Below are 15,226 nucleotides of genomic sequence, written 5' to 3'. Positions count from 1 at the left end.
AGTCTAGACATGTAAACAGAATTCCTCGGTTCGGGAACAAACTATATTATATATGGGTCATTTTCTTATCATTTCGCCATTTCGTCATTTCGCCTTTCGCTGTTTCGCCATTTCGCCATTTCGTTTTTAAACACGCCCTGCCAGTTCTTACCTTTTTTAAGTGGATATCTTGTGGTGCCTGGTGCAGGTATAGATGATGACGATGTTGATAAGGAGTTGGAGCCAGAGGGAGTAGGTACAGGTGGTGTTGAACATGTTGTTGTGGCTGGTTGAGGTTCTTGTTTTATTTGAGGTATAGAGGAGACACTCTGGGCAGGAGAGGGTGTTGGTACAGAGCCAGGACCACTATCTTGAATCTGAATTTACAACAACAAAAAACAAACACCATATTAATAAACGATCCTTGTAAATTGAATGATTTATTTTAACATCCTGTGACTTAACAGGCTGGCACTCAATAGATACTATTAAGTTTAGGTCAGAAGCATTAACTGAAGTTACTAGGAGTAATGCTAGTTCCACTGTATGGAACTGTATAAAACTAGCATGACATGCTTTTCAAATTTGGAGTGAGTTTCCTTATTGGTTCTTAATTATTGGTTCTTACTATTTGTGAGGCAGCATTTCGCAGGGGTGTATTTTTTTCGCAATTTGGCCAATATAGTATGTTAAAAACGCTAAAAATATTTCAAAGAATGTTAAAAATATGTTTTGGGGATCTTTAATTTTGCGATGTTTTGAGAATGGCAAAAATCATGAAATTAAAGAACGTGAAATTAAGTACCAATAAGGTATTTTTGCTCATGGCTAGCTACTAGTTGAAATCTTAAGACTTAAACAAGGATGACATACCTTTCCTGTCTGTGGTTGCGCAGGTGGAGGGGTCGCAGGCTCAGTTTTGATATTCATCTGAGTTTGAATATTAGGTTTATTCTCAGTTGCAGATCCATATCCACTTGAATTTGCCTGATCCCCTTGTGACGCAGGTGACTGTGCCTGAGTAGTGTTTGCACCGGCTAAGTTTTTGCCAGTTTCGCGAGGGGGAGTTTGTCCTTGGGAACGAGGAGGTGTCATCATTTGGCTTGAGGGAGACATCTGACCAGGGACTGCTTGTTTTGAATGAGGAGCTACAGAAGGCTGCATCGTTTGCGCCTGCTGTGTCGAAGGTGCTTGAGCTGATATTTGTTGATGAGGTGACATCCTGCCTGGCAGAGGTGGTGAAGTCATAGACCCTGCTGGGGATGAAGAGTTTTGCGGCTGTACAGATGCAGCCTCAAATTGTCTGTGCTGTTGTGCGGCAGCAACTGCTGCAGCATGTGCTTGGGCTGCTGCCGCTGTGGGAATTTGGGAAGTGCCTAGATCTCCATTGATTTGAGGAAAAGGAACTAAAACAAAAGAAACAACTTCTGTTACAAAATTACACACTAGAATCAACTCGCCAGTCAAGGGCATGTGAAGTTTTCTATAAAATCCTTGTGCAAGTACTAGAAGATTTGACAGTTTTTTTTTTCCTTCAATGAGAAAGAGCCCTCAAGATGTCATGTTAGTTGGCAACAAGATACCAATTTTAAAGTCCAGTTCTTTTTACTGAACCATAACTCCATGAAGACATTCATTGATTTTTCTCTTCACAAGTTCTTTTTTTTGTTCATCTTTCATTTTGTGTTCACTCATCAATGCAATTTACCTACAAATGCAACTACAATCAGAATATGTTTGTCAATTTGAAGCAGAATGTTTTGCAGTGATGAGTCCACGCATGTACATTTAGCGTGCACACATTTCCAGGTTTTTCTTCCAGTGTTATCAGCAGATTGAACCCATTTTTGCAAGCAATGTGTTTTATCTCATGCAAGAAAAATTGAGCTGAGGAACAGCTTTCAGTTTACTTTATTTGTAACTAGATATCACAGCCTTCTTACCTTGTGGACCTCCAATTGGGCCTCTTAACTGTTGATGCAATCTTCTTTGACGTTTTTCCTCCAGTTCCTTTTGAATTTTGTATATTTTTTCGGCTAACAAGTGATAATATTCCTCCTACAGTAAACAAAATAACAAGACATTAAAAACATTTCCTTAATTTTTTATAGAAATGCTCAATAATATTTCAGCTGAATGACATAAAGTACATGTTAGCTCTGAAGCTTACATGCAAAGATGCAATGTAAAATGCAAACACAAAAATATGTGTAAAATACAACCATTGTCAAAAGTATTGGCACGATTTCCAAGTTTATCCCCCTTCCCCTCTCAATGTTGGGCTCCCAAACATATTGCACAGACAATCCTTATACACAGAAAGGTCAACACTGAAACGGACCGTAGGTGGACCTCTAAAAATGTTTGCATGTGAAGTTGATAAAGTTTAAGCATAAAGTATTCCCATTTCCCCATCTTTTGGTAAGCATTCCGACTACTTTTGTCTACTGTTGAAGCTCAATGCAAATGCAAACACAAGCGCAAATGCAAGGTGCAAGGAATGGAGAAATGTCCATTTTCGTACACCTGGCTTCCCCTTGCATTTGCTTCACGTGTGAACAGCAGCCCACTGTTGGAAATAGTTTTACAACTATGACATCTTCAAAAATTAGCTCCCTTTAGTTGTACATTCACAAGGTCTAAGTCAATGATCATAATTTGTAGAAAAATCATTTCTGTCCAAAAAATAAACAACACAAGTTTTGTGTACTTACCCTACTGTTTGCCGTCTCGTACATATCTCCTTCTACTTTTCTTGCATATGAAACAAGGTTTCCCATTCTTCGATCTCTCAGGGCAGCAGGATCATGCACTGGGGTTGGGAAGATTGCCGTGACACTGCAAGACAAATTTCAGTGTTTAACTTAAGGGTAGTTCATTGGTACAATGAATTGCCTTTCTCGTTTCTTTAAAACGCCTTTTTTCCATGAACCCAGTAGATTGTACCACTGGTTGGGAAAAAGAAGATTCTCTTATTAGGTAAGCCATGCCTTCATTTCAATGGCTGGAGTCAAAGGTTTGACAGTATAGAGGTGTGCAGTTTCACGAGACCCAAACTTAATTTTGCAAAGACATGACTTTTCATAACACAATGTGCTTGTTTTGACAAAAATAATTTGCACCTTTCTTTCTCAGCTGTACTGTACTGATATTCCCGACACTTAAGCGAAACACTGAAATTGATTGACTGGATTAAAAAATATTTTCTTTTAGAAATTCCTTACATGTTATCATACCGTAAAATCCTCATTATAACCCCCGCCCCCACTCCCATTGTTGGCCCATTTACCTGTACGGATATAAGCCTCCCTTTAGTTTCCCCTATTTCCTTAATATTGAGCACTTTCACTACTCCTCAAACAAAAAATTAGGAGAGATTGTGGAATAGAAAATTATTAGTTTATTAGTCAGTTTTGTTATAATTTTGCTTCAAATATTGTAATGAATTTGATTTACCATAATGATGTTTTAAAGCTTAATTATTAAGAACCAGTTAACCTGCTGCCTAGCTAAATGGAAGGTGGGTGCCTGGGATATCCAGGGGCTTCCACTGTGGCCAGCCAGCCCCTAGACAGAATACCGCTCCCATGGCTGGCAAATCCCTGCAACCCAGCCATAAGCCCCCATCCAGGCACCCGTCAACACTGATTGAATCAGTGGAAGGAGAAGAAATAGGGGAGGGTGGGGTGGGGGAACGCTGAGCAAAGTTGCTAGGAAAGTGCTCAAAAAACACGTAGAAGACCGCTACGACGACCGCTAGTGCTCAAAGCAAACACGCTGCTGAAAACGAAGCTGCAACAAACCATGTGAGCCTGCACTTAACCAGGTGACCGCTGGCCAAAGGCGCCCGCTAGCTCGTGGCGGTTAACTTTGTTTAATGCCCCAGATTAACTTTAAAAAAAAGTATTTCAATCAATGTACGAAACACTTTTTTCTGCTTATAAGCACCCCCGGATAAAGGCCCTCCCGATTATAAGCCCAGTCGTAAACCCCTTATGAAATTGTATTAGCCCAGGGCTTATAACCAGGATTTTACGGTATCTATTGTAATATAACACAACTTACAGTTTATGTACAAGATGATTCCTGAGATCTGGCGTTACATGCTGATGCCACTCTTTAGGACCACGATTGCCATTTGCCGTTGTGCTAAAAAGAGAAATGTGTCTTTTGTTTAAAAGACATACAAGATAGACCGCATGCACCTTGGTTAACTAGAGGATTGTTTCACATTGTTAGGAACTATTGACACCTTGTTACATGGCATTTGGCACCACCTAACAAGTACTGTTAAAAAAAAACAATTTAACAAATGAAAACAAACCAAACAAGAAACTAAAACTAACGGCTCAAAAAAAGAGTTCACTATATCCACTGGATGAATTTCAAAATAATTCTGATAACAAAGTTATGTGACTACTTTTCTTTTTTATCTTAGTTTGCAGTATAAATGTCAATCATGTACATGTACAACAATGAACAGTTTGGCTTTCATCTGTGATTGAATCATTACTGTATGTTTCTAATAGGGTAAACTGCATGCAATAAGTTGTCAAGATCCCCTAAATAACATTTAGAATCAATTAAAATGAACTCTTGAAGGTAAACTCCCCTTACCTAGTGGCTGTTGCTGATGTTTCACCAAATGATCTACTATCCGCTATACAAACAAAAGGTACAAATAACAATACAATGGTTAGGATTGAAAAGGATTTGTCTCTGTTTTAAAGAGTAATTACAAGTGGTATTCTGAGTCTCCCTTTTTTCAAAAGGAGACTTCTAGAATAAAAAGTGACACAATTTGAAAGCAATTTATTTTTCACATCACGATATGAATCAAACAGGTATGAGAGGTCTAAAGGGCTCAGGAGTGAGAATTAGATAATTAAGTGCTTTCTCTAACTTTTACCGACCATCGTCAAAGTGCAGCAAAACAAGCTAAGAGTTGTGACATGTCTGTCAAATGAAGGACAACTCTCACTGACTGTCACAAAAATTTGAGCAAGGAGATCAAGGATGCAGGGTCTCTTTGAAAATGTGCAAGAGTTGGCAGTTAAATAACTCTAATCAACTATTGTTCCCATTTGAACAGGCCTTAACCCAACCAATTGTGGGAATCAATCCCTATATGTGACCCTCCATATGAAAAGGGGGCTTAACGTAATTTCTCTCAAACGCGTTTAAACGCAGCGTTTGAAACGCATTTGAAACGGGTTTCAAACAGTTTCAAACAGATTTCAAACGCGTTTCAAACACCTTCTGAATTTAGAGCATTTCAAATGCAGAAAACGCTTTTTATAGGGTTTGAAACGCCAAATTATTTGAGCATAATTATTACTGAACGTATGAGGTAGACAGCATTGTTTATGACAGTTTCCCAGTAGTAATTTTTGTAACGGTTTCACAGAACATCCCGGTAACAAATCGAAACAAAATATGACGTCTACCCGTGTTGGAAGCTCGGTGAAAAGTTTGTTTTTGACTGGACTGGAAGCCTTTCTGCGGCCCTTTTGCTTTCAAATGGCAGACATTCTGCAGAATTTAGCGAAAGCTGTAGATTAGCTCCAATTTAACTGCACAAAATAATTTTCCGCGGCAGCCATTTGGCAGTTATTTAGCAGCGCTCATTTTACTGAGCGCTGCTAAATAACATAACATAGCAGCGTTCATTTTACTGAACACTAGCGCAGAAGTTTTGATAAGCTGTCTTAATTTTCGAACTGTTAACTGCAGAATCGCTGTGTGATAAAGCCAGCTGGTTGGTATTACTTCTCACTAACAGGAGTATAAAATTAAATCATTTGCCGCTCGAGTACTCAGCGGCGACTGTATTTTCATTTGAAGGAATGCGACTCACCGAAAACGTGCATCTCGCATCCCAAAGTAAATTTTTCATCGATCAATCGATACAATTTCTAATATTTATATTGCAGTGTGTTTACAGGGAACATGAATTTGCAGTTTTCTTTTCTCCTGTGTGCGTTGTCATTCTCCATTCATGAAACCTCGGAAACTTCAAATGATCGCTGTTGAACGTACAAAGCGGCCCGCTTGTGGTTTGAAGCATCAGGTTACACGAGTTCGCACGTGATTAATTGTGGAATTTATTCAACTTTACACGCAACAGTTTCAAATGTAACTAAACTGTTCATACATAAGTTTTTCGTTTTACAATCTATAGTTTAGTGAAATATATCGCTTATTTGCCGAAATTATCTCGATAAAAAGTGATATATTTCAAGTCTTCAGAAAACAACCTGATTTGTGAGACGTGACAATGCACACGATCTGTATAAAACCTGATACTTTGTTTACTTTATTTGGCGGTCAAGATTTGAAAGTTAAAATGATCGGTTAACCGAACGGACAGTTAAAACGTGTTGTTCAGTTTGGTTTTTCAAGTTACAAGGAAATTAACAAGCGACAAGATGGTCCAAACGCAAGAAACACGCTTCAGGATATGTGGTGATATAGTTTGCGTGCAGCGAATGTGTTTGTTTACCGTAAGCGTTACATATTTTCAACATGCCTCAGACACAAAGTGATGTGGCTCTGATTTCCTCAGGTACTGTAGACACTGTATAATTTGATGAAATCGTTGTCACATTTTGAATAAATTATGCTTGAACAGTAATGATAATCTAAGCATGGCGTTTCAAACACATGCAAACGCGTTTCACCATGTTTCAAACGCCTACTGTTTGAAACGCGTTTCAAACACTTTGAAACAAATTTCAAATGCATTTGAAACGGGTTTCAAACGCGTTTCAAACAAAAACGCTCTTGAAACGCTGTTACGATAAGCCCCCTTTTCATATGGAGGGTCACATATTTTACATTTCACAACTGCTAACCTGTTATTGCAGGATCTGCTCTCAAGAGATTGTTTGCATTTGAACCTGAAAATCAAATAAAATAATAATTCATACAAATAAAACTTTATCTTGGACTTTGGTATTTTCTTACAAAATCTTCTTATACTTACTATACAACTAATCAAATAAGAAATGGGTAAACACGGTTTTAAGCAGCTTTTAAAAGGGAACCTCTGCTCTTGAGGAAAGTCGACTTTGAGTTGTTTGAAATAATGCATAAACTACAAATTTTACCAGACAAAGGGAGAAATATCATTTTATTACAACCATAAACTGATATGATTATGGCTTTTAAATTTCCCACGCTGCACCATTTTGGAATTTATGATGTCAGTGCATTTTAAAAGCACAAAAACTGACAAATCCAAGTTCCAGTATTGAATGCAGGGCTCGACGTTGCGACCTGTGGGGTCGCCAATGCGACTGGATTCGATCCGGTGGCGACTAACTTCCAACGCTTGGTCGCCAATCTGGCCACTAAGATTTTTAGGTTTTTGTTATTTCCTTAGAACCCTAATGAACAGATTGAATGTTCATTCAAACCGGCGAAGAATTTCATTACGTATTTTACGTAGAAATCCGTTGAAACTGCCCTTATCTTAAACTGATTATTTACTTACTTATTAAAATTACAAGCAGTGGCGAAACGCAAAGTGAAATCGACATCTTTCCTCGCGTTGAGTACATTCAGGAAGCCAGCCGGAAGCCACATTTTTAAAAAATAGTTTCTAAAATGAAATGTTCTGCTAAATAAACAAATTTACCGTTCGAAAGTGTGAACTATGGTCTTAGTGTATTCAAGAATTCTCACGTTGGATTTAACATTACAAGCTTTCCGTAAGTTGTTAAACAAGATTGGAAATTAAATTCCATTTTGGAATGTCGCGTTTTGGATAATTACACTGACCGCGCGTGTATTCTCATAATGATTCCCGATGTTCTTTTATTTTGTTTTTAGCTTTATATTTTGGTTGGCAACAGTGGTTCCGAAGAATATGGGAATTTAAGAATAATGGAGTGTGCTGTTGAATCGTAAACAACACACGCATTAGCATATTTGCAATTGGATATCGGATTTCGCCTTGTCTGGCCCAAACGCAAACGAAATATTATATTCTTGTCATCGCTATTCTTAAGTTTTCCATGTTCAGGATATTAAAGGTCAATGGACTTAAAGACTTAAAGTTATGTTTGTCTTTCGTGCAACGCACTTCAATTTCGAATGAAAACAAACATCAGTTTTGAGGCATTCCCGTGGTTTTTACGCATCGCTGCCTGTTCATTCATTGCCGATGTTCGGCTCGGCCCGGCTCATGAAAGATCATGAAAAGCTATCGGACTGCTTGGAGTTGATTTCTAGCTCAATAAAAACTGCTTTATCGATAACAAAAATTTGCAGCCTGTAACAATAATCAAACAAATCAGGGAAAAACCTCCAATTCCCACGGCATGCAAATTGAGTAAGTCTCAACACACGTAACTCTGGCGCGTAGTCGTTACACATCAATGAGCACGAAAACCCTGTGGCGCACGTACTGCTTTTATTGTTGAAAAATTTTTGGCGACTAGAAAATGTGTGCTGGCGACCAAAGCTGAAGACTTAGGGGCCAGCTGGCCCCAAGGTTTTTTTCTGAAAGTCGAGCCCTGGAATGAAAAAACAAATCCACAACTTTTAACAATCAAAACTGTTTTAGAGCACGTCAACATTTTGTTTTTGGCAGAACTGTTCTACAGCTAAGGTTCCCTTTAAATAATGTGAATCTCTGAAGAAGAAAGAAAAACAGTGAATCAATGAACACCACCATTGTTATTCCACAAAGATATACAAATTGTATATTCAGTGTGTGAATCTTTGATTCTCGCTGACAATAATCTAGCCTTGACACAATAGATATGAAGACCAAAAAGGTGTGGGAGAACTGTACAAAAAATGTTTTTGGATTTTTAGTACTGTGAAATCTCCCCTTAATTCCATATAGAGTACCGGTAGTTAACTTTTCGAGTCTTATCTAATATTGCATACATTACATCTTTGTGTCTCATGAACACTACCCTGGGTACCAGAGGATTTTTGCAAGTGGCCGAAGGCCATCACCATGCACAGGGAAGCCACAATAAAAAACCCCTCGGCTGGAGCGCTATGATTAACTGATTTTCGTTTAACTTTGATCTTTTTTATTACTGACATTACTAAGATCACATGTACTGGCATGTGAAACATCAAGTGTGGGTATTTATTTATGGTGCTTTCGCAAGAGTCAAAGCAACCCCCACAAAGAAACTTTTAAATTCCAAAACTTCGCTGTCTTGTCGGCTTTGTGAAATAAGTGTTGTGGTAAATGGTGGCTATAACAGCTTATCTTGGGATGGTGCAAAAAGTTAAGCATCAATAGAAGAATTTCTGTGCCTTCATGTCTGGCATGTGTCATATGCAAGAAGTGCTTTCGCCTAATTGAATGAGACAAGGCTACAAATAAACAAGTTGACCACCTTACGAGTTCGTCACATGGAAAATTTGGTACAATGAATAGACAAAGGACAAGACAGTAGATCAAAGTGATGTTCAAACAACAATCATTGTAGGCCTTTTAGGGTAAAAACTGGAAACCACACATGAGAAGCCTCTGGCATCCAAGGTACTTAAACAAAAATTAGTTTTCATTTTCCTTAGTTTATACAAGTGACCAGTGATTCACAGTGTAAGGCACTGTTTACATGGACACGGTTTCATTTGTAAACGCATCGCTTTTGATGCGGTTACACCTTTCGTTTACATGGCGCCGATCGAGACACAACTGAAACCGGATCGTTTTGAAAACACTCTCAAAAGTGGAGCGTTTTCAAAACGATATGGTTTCATTGGTTGTGTAAACGGCAAAACCGTACGATTTGAAAACAGTCAAGTGTTTTGCCACAAATAGCTACAAATTGACTGGATCGCGAAGAGTAAACATGACGAACCTCGCACAGAGTGCAGCGCTTGCTTTACAATCATGTTTGAAAAAACTTGGAAAATGGTAGGATATGTTTCATGTAAACACTTCGAAACTGTATCGTTTTCGATGCGGTTGCTAGGTCATGAAACCATGTTGATTAATAACTGCGTCCGTGTAAACGATGCCTAAATTTCTTATTGCAATATAATCTCTCTTTGTCTCCTGTTGGTTTTCCTTGACATCACCAACTGTGGGAGATATTGTGAAGTTCTAACTGGACTAGTCAGATCAATAGTATTGTGTAATACGTTACTTTCCAAGATAAACACCATTTATTTTTTTATTTATATAAGATCAAGCCTTGGTAATCGCAGTATCTGGAGGCATCTTGTGAGAAACAAGAAGTAACTTGAGAGAAAATTTTAATTTTAGAGGACATCAAAGCACATCTAATGACCAGGAACATACAGGACTGCAGTTTTTTTTTCAGACAAGGCTGCCATTAGAGTTGTTCTTGGGTCAAAGTGGCTTAAACCACCAGAGTTGATCCTGGTTTCTGTAGCATGCAGTATCAATTTTACTCTCAGTATAATGTGGTATTTTCCTTTGTTCTGGTGTTTGGTAACATTTGTTAATGAATATAAAACAAAGGAAATACTAGATTGTACCAAAGGAAATACTGAACCACAACATGAATGGGGGGAAGAGAGCTGGAAATTATTCTTTGTCACGCTACTTTGTTGTTGCGCTCCACAACATAAAACCCAAGACTATGATGAATACCAATGCATCTATTATCTTCTAGGATAGTGTTTACAGAATCCAATAGAACCCATCAGACATTAAGTCTTTTGTTTATACTTTGTATAAGCCCTTTCTAACCTTCCAGGAGTACTTTGCTTTGTGTTCTTCGCAGAAACTTCTTATTAACTCGATCTCTGTTCTCATAACATTTATTTCTGTAGTTAGTTCCCATTCCTATTCAGTTCTATTGGTCAGTCGATTGGACGCAACAGAAAAACAGACTAAAAGATACCACCGCCTTACAGCATAAGCAATGCCCTCATGACGTCACCAACCAAAAAGGGTCCTCATTCTCTCAAGACTACAAAGTTTCGCAAAGGCTCCGATTTCTTACCTGGATATGGTTGTTGTAGCCTTGGCTCTCCATTTGTTGCTAAAGTAATACCAAGAGCTTGATATGCTCTTTCAAGGCCTTGTGCATTTCCTGGAACTTTTGAGGAAAAAAAATAGAGTTTTTAGCTTTTTTACAAAAGCTACAGTACAGTATACACTATGTTGGATGTGTATGCCATACACTTACACCAATCATGAGTGAGAAAAAAAAAATAACAGTTGCATTTGAGGATATTCCTCCAAGGCTATTCACCAGTTTCCAAAAGTAACAAATCCTGCAACTGAATTTTACTAAATGATTTAAATGAACTGGTTAGATTTCTGCTTCACTAAACTGAATTATTTTGACAGCTTGACTGAAATTTCCCCAGCAGAGTAGCCTGCTGAGAGTCAGCCTCTATTTGGCTTCAAACTATGCACAGATATTTGTCTTCAAGTAGACAGTAGCTTTCCCTCAAAACTGGCACCATAGCTCTCAGAAAACACTGCACATCCACAAAGTAACAAATATCTCTACATATTTTTGCACAAAATGGAGGTTTTTGTATACGTAATTCTGTTTTTAGAACAACCAAATAAATTTGTTTTTACATCTGTGTGGGGTAAAAAGTACTCAGTTACGTTTTTCAAACAAGCTAAATGAATTTCTGAAATACCTCTATTTCTATTATCTGATGCATGCTTTAGAGGAAGACAAACTGGACAGTCCTGTCTAAGACAATTTTTCCAGTGCGAAATAATTTGTCGTGATGAAGCACAATGGGCAACTGAAAAAAGAACACAAAATCACTTTTAATTCAATGGTAACAGCAAATAAAGACATGCCTGAACTAAATAAAAGTACTACTTTTAGAAAAAATATTCATATTTCTTTGTGGGTACCGTAGTTATTCGGTTATAAGGCGCACTCGGTTATAAGATGCACCCCAAACTTGGCAACATTGTTATGCTAAGTTTACAAAATGAAAATTCTCCAAAAACATTCGGTTATAAGACGCACCATGAGTTGGAGAGTTGAAAAGATGTAGTGATCAATTTAAGGACAGTTTTTTCTTACAAAATTAGAATGTTTGAATGTTGTCCATACTCCTTGGCACAATCTTCGAGTAAAAAGCTGACATTTCCTGCTAAAAAAGACGTAAATCCACTTGAGCAAAACATCTTTCCATCGTTCGTGCTTCAAACTTAGCTGCTGAGTAACCTGGCAGATGTGTTGTTACCAGTGACCACTGAGTTTTTAGCTTGGTTACCAAGTCCTCAAGCATGCTTCATATCGCTACGAACTTTGTTTATCGAGTGTTTTTCAAAGATTCTCAAGCTTTTTTTTTTTCTTTGTCTTCTAAAGTCATTTTCCACTTTCCACGCTTAGAAAGGTTTGTTTCAAATGAGTATGCTTGGTTTTCTTTGTCTAATTTCAACAAAATGCTGGCATATACAGGTGTTACTTAAACTTGTTTTATATCCGCGATAATAAACTTTGCGTTTAAACTTAAGCTTAATGTTTCTTATATCTTTAATACTGTAAAAGTCAATAAACAACATTAAGTGTTTTCATTTCTCTTGTTATAACTGTAAGTTCCGGCAAAATGGCGGTCATAAGATTTTGTTGGGCTAAAATACTCGGCTATAAGACGCACCCCAATTTTAGCAGGAACTTCCCACAGAAAAACTGATTTTTCTCGAAAAAACCGTGCGTCTTATAACCAAATAACTACGGTAATCTAAACACAAGTTTAATATCATTATTTATTTTGAACATATTCACACGGTCCCACGAAAAACATGCATCGCACAGAATTTTAGTCAAATTTCATGGGTCTCATATTTATTCACAATGCCATCCCAGAGTCTTGATTTCTTTTGCAATGATAACAAAATCTCAGGTTCATAGAAAAGATACCAGTTTTGCTGCCTCGCAATGTCTTGAATTTGCAGATTGCCACCCCTACATTATGTAAAAGGATTCATATGTCGAACATTTTAACAAACCTTGACATGTTTTTCCCGCAGTGCATGTTGTCATGTGGTTCAGCACATTCTTCATCGTTCGACAATGAGGTAGGTTGCACGGCTTCACTGCACCATTCTGAGCATTCTGTTCTCGACGCTGACATTTATGTGCATGAAGCAAAAGCACTAATTGTTGCTGTATTAATCTTCGCTTCTCTGGGTCAGCTGTCGGAGGTTGGGCTAATCCAGCACCCGTCTGAGAGTGAATAGAAGGGCAAAAAATTAGAAAACAAAACCCTCAATGGGAATCCGCTATTCAGTAAGTCTTTCAAGTTGTTTACAATTTAACTTATGAAGCTCTGCATTGATATTTCTGACAAATTTTCAATCACAATGTTTTTTTTTATCACATGCAAATGTTCTACACATAAAAAAGAAAGAAAAGGGTATATTCCAGTACTTTCTTCAACTGATCTTTAAACAGAAGGCTGTAACCAAAGCAACACAAATTTGTAATATACTAAGGGGGGAACCTACATCGCAAACAATAACAAAATTAAAGTTCCAATTCTGAATGTGAAAACAAAAACAAGAGAATAAAAGTGTAACTAAATGCCAATGTTACAGCATACCCAAGAGTAAATCAAGCATTCTGTTACTGAAATATTGTTTGCTTCATGCAGTGCCTCGATAACTTAACTTTACTATAACGTTTTCATGCTACCTGTATCTCGCTTTGAGATAAAAACATCACTTTTGTAACACCATTTCTACAGACAGTTATTGTCTGTAGAAAGTGGGTCTGTAGAAATGTTCTCTTCATACAGAAATGAGATCATTTCAAAGGACCGTCACTCAGAAATATGCACTAAATAAACACTTAAAGGAGAAAGGTTAAATGCAACACCTAAAGGAAAACCTTTTGTAAAAATACCAAGAAAATCTACAATATAAAACTAAAAAGAACTTTCATGATTGCTCAACCTGTGTAGTTGAGGTGATCATAAGTCAAATCCAAGTTCACAAAACTGTAGATTTTGACATAAGCAAGAAAATGAAGAACTTGTGTTTACATGTGCAATAAAATGACTTTATTAAAACAGTTACCTGATTTCCACTGTTTATAATAGCTTCAAAGAAGGCATTTGCGAGTTTACATTATACTATAATAATTGGACTCCCCAAAAAATTAATACTGTAGTAATACTGTACTTTCAAACATACGGCTACTAACAGTATTTTTTTTTTTTTTAGAAAATAATGTACATAACCTACTTTCCATCCATAAAAACCATCAAATAAAGATTTACGAACAAACGATATAAGGCGGTGTGAGGGAATGTTACTCTTAATAAAATACCACGACACTACAAGTTGTGTGATGTTTAGGAATGGCACATCAAACCTCAACAAACGAGGAAAAATCACTGCACAATCCCAAAGATCGACACTTTTTCATTTTCCGTATAATTTTAACGTAATACCTTTTCATTTTCACGGAAAATACTTCGTTCCAAGGGCAAAGAAGACTCGATTGGGGTTAATACTAGTAATAGCAAAAAGGAAAAGGGCATCTACTGTTTGACAGCCATGAAATATCAATGCAGAAGCCAAGTCACTACAGAGAACTACAATAAAAAACACAACTTACTTGGCCTAAAGAAACTCTGCTTTGCTCTGGGCTTCCGTTCATACCAGGATGACCAACGAAATTATTCGCCAACTGATCTTGTTGAAGTTGAGGCAGCGAATTTTGAAACGGATTGCTCCCGGAATTACTTACGTTCATATTAGTTCGTGAAAATGTCGCTCCGGAGCCGTGCGCCATTGTACTAAGCGCGATGGATTGAGTCGCTGAGCTCGGCCCATTCATAGATCCCATCATTGCGCTGTTATTGGCAAGCATGTTCATATCAAGTGAATTGTTACTAAACTGGGCTGCAACTTGCAGCCTTGCATCCCTTGTTTTACTCTGCAAAGCGGAGTTTATTGTTGACAACGGCATAGACGATGACGGGGCAGGACTCAAACCAACACTTCCAAGATGGAGGTCACTAGATGAAGTGAGCGGTGTTGCAGGAGTTGGAGTCCCGCTCGTACTCACTGGCATTTGAGGAGGAGACGATAAAGAATTGTTCACTGCCGGGCTTTTAACTGATGTTAAAGTAGTCAACGATGGATTATTAGGACTAGATACGCTAACTGTCGTAGAGATGGCACTGGAGTTGAGCGTAGAGCTCGCGCCACTTGACAGGGAAACATTCGATTGAAGAATCTGCTGCAAAGTTGAGCTACCACTCGCAACATCAGCTGATTCACCATTAGTTAGACCATCGGAATTGGGAATCA

The 15,226-nt window shown here is 37.8% G+C and overlaps 1 protein-coding gene across 1 annotated transcript in view; it reads right to left on the bottom strand.

The window, feature by feature from the left end:
- Positions 1-15,226, bottom strand: part of LOC144653260 (histone lysine acetyltransferase CREBBP-like) — a 29,834-nt gene that overhangs the window by 13,873 nt on the left and 735 nt on the right. Inside the window, 11 exon segments of the mRNA XM_078513212.1 lie at positions 152-356; positions 853-1,385; positions 1,923-2,037; positions 2,694-2,817; positions 4,045-4,128; positions 4,597-4,639; positions 6,834-6,878; positions 10,929-11,024; positions 11,584-11,694; positions 12,917-13,133; positions 14,529-15,226. The exon segment at positions 14,529-15,226 is cut by the window's right edge and continues 66 nt beyond it. Of these exon segments, the coding sequence (XP_078369338.1) occupies positions 152-356; positions 853-1,385; positions 1,923-2,037; positions 2,694-2,817; positions 4,045-4,128; positions 4,597-4,639; positions 6,834-6,878; positions 10,929-11,024; positions 11,584-11,694; positions 12,917-13,133; positions 14,529-15,226 (2,271 nt within the window).

Source organism: Oculina patagonica, chromosome 5 (assembly GCF_052425735.1).
Source record: "Oculina patagonica isolate OP01 chromosome 5, crgOcupat, whole genome shotgun sequence".
Lineage (NCBI taxonomy): Eukaryota > Metazoa > Cnidaria > Anthozoa > Scleractinia > Oculinidae > Oculina > Oculina patagonica.
This window is presented reverse-complemented; position numbering and strand designations above follow the sequence as displayed.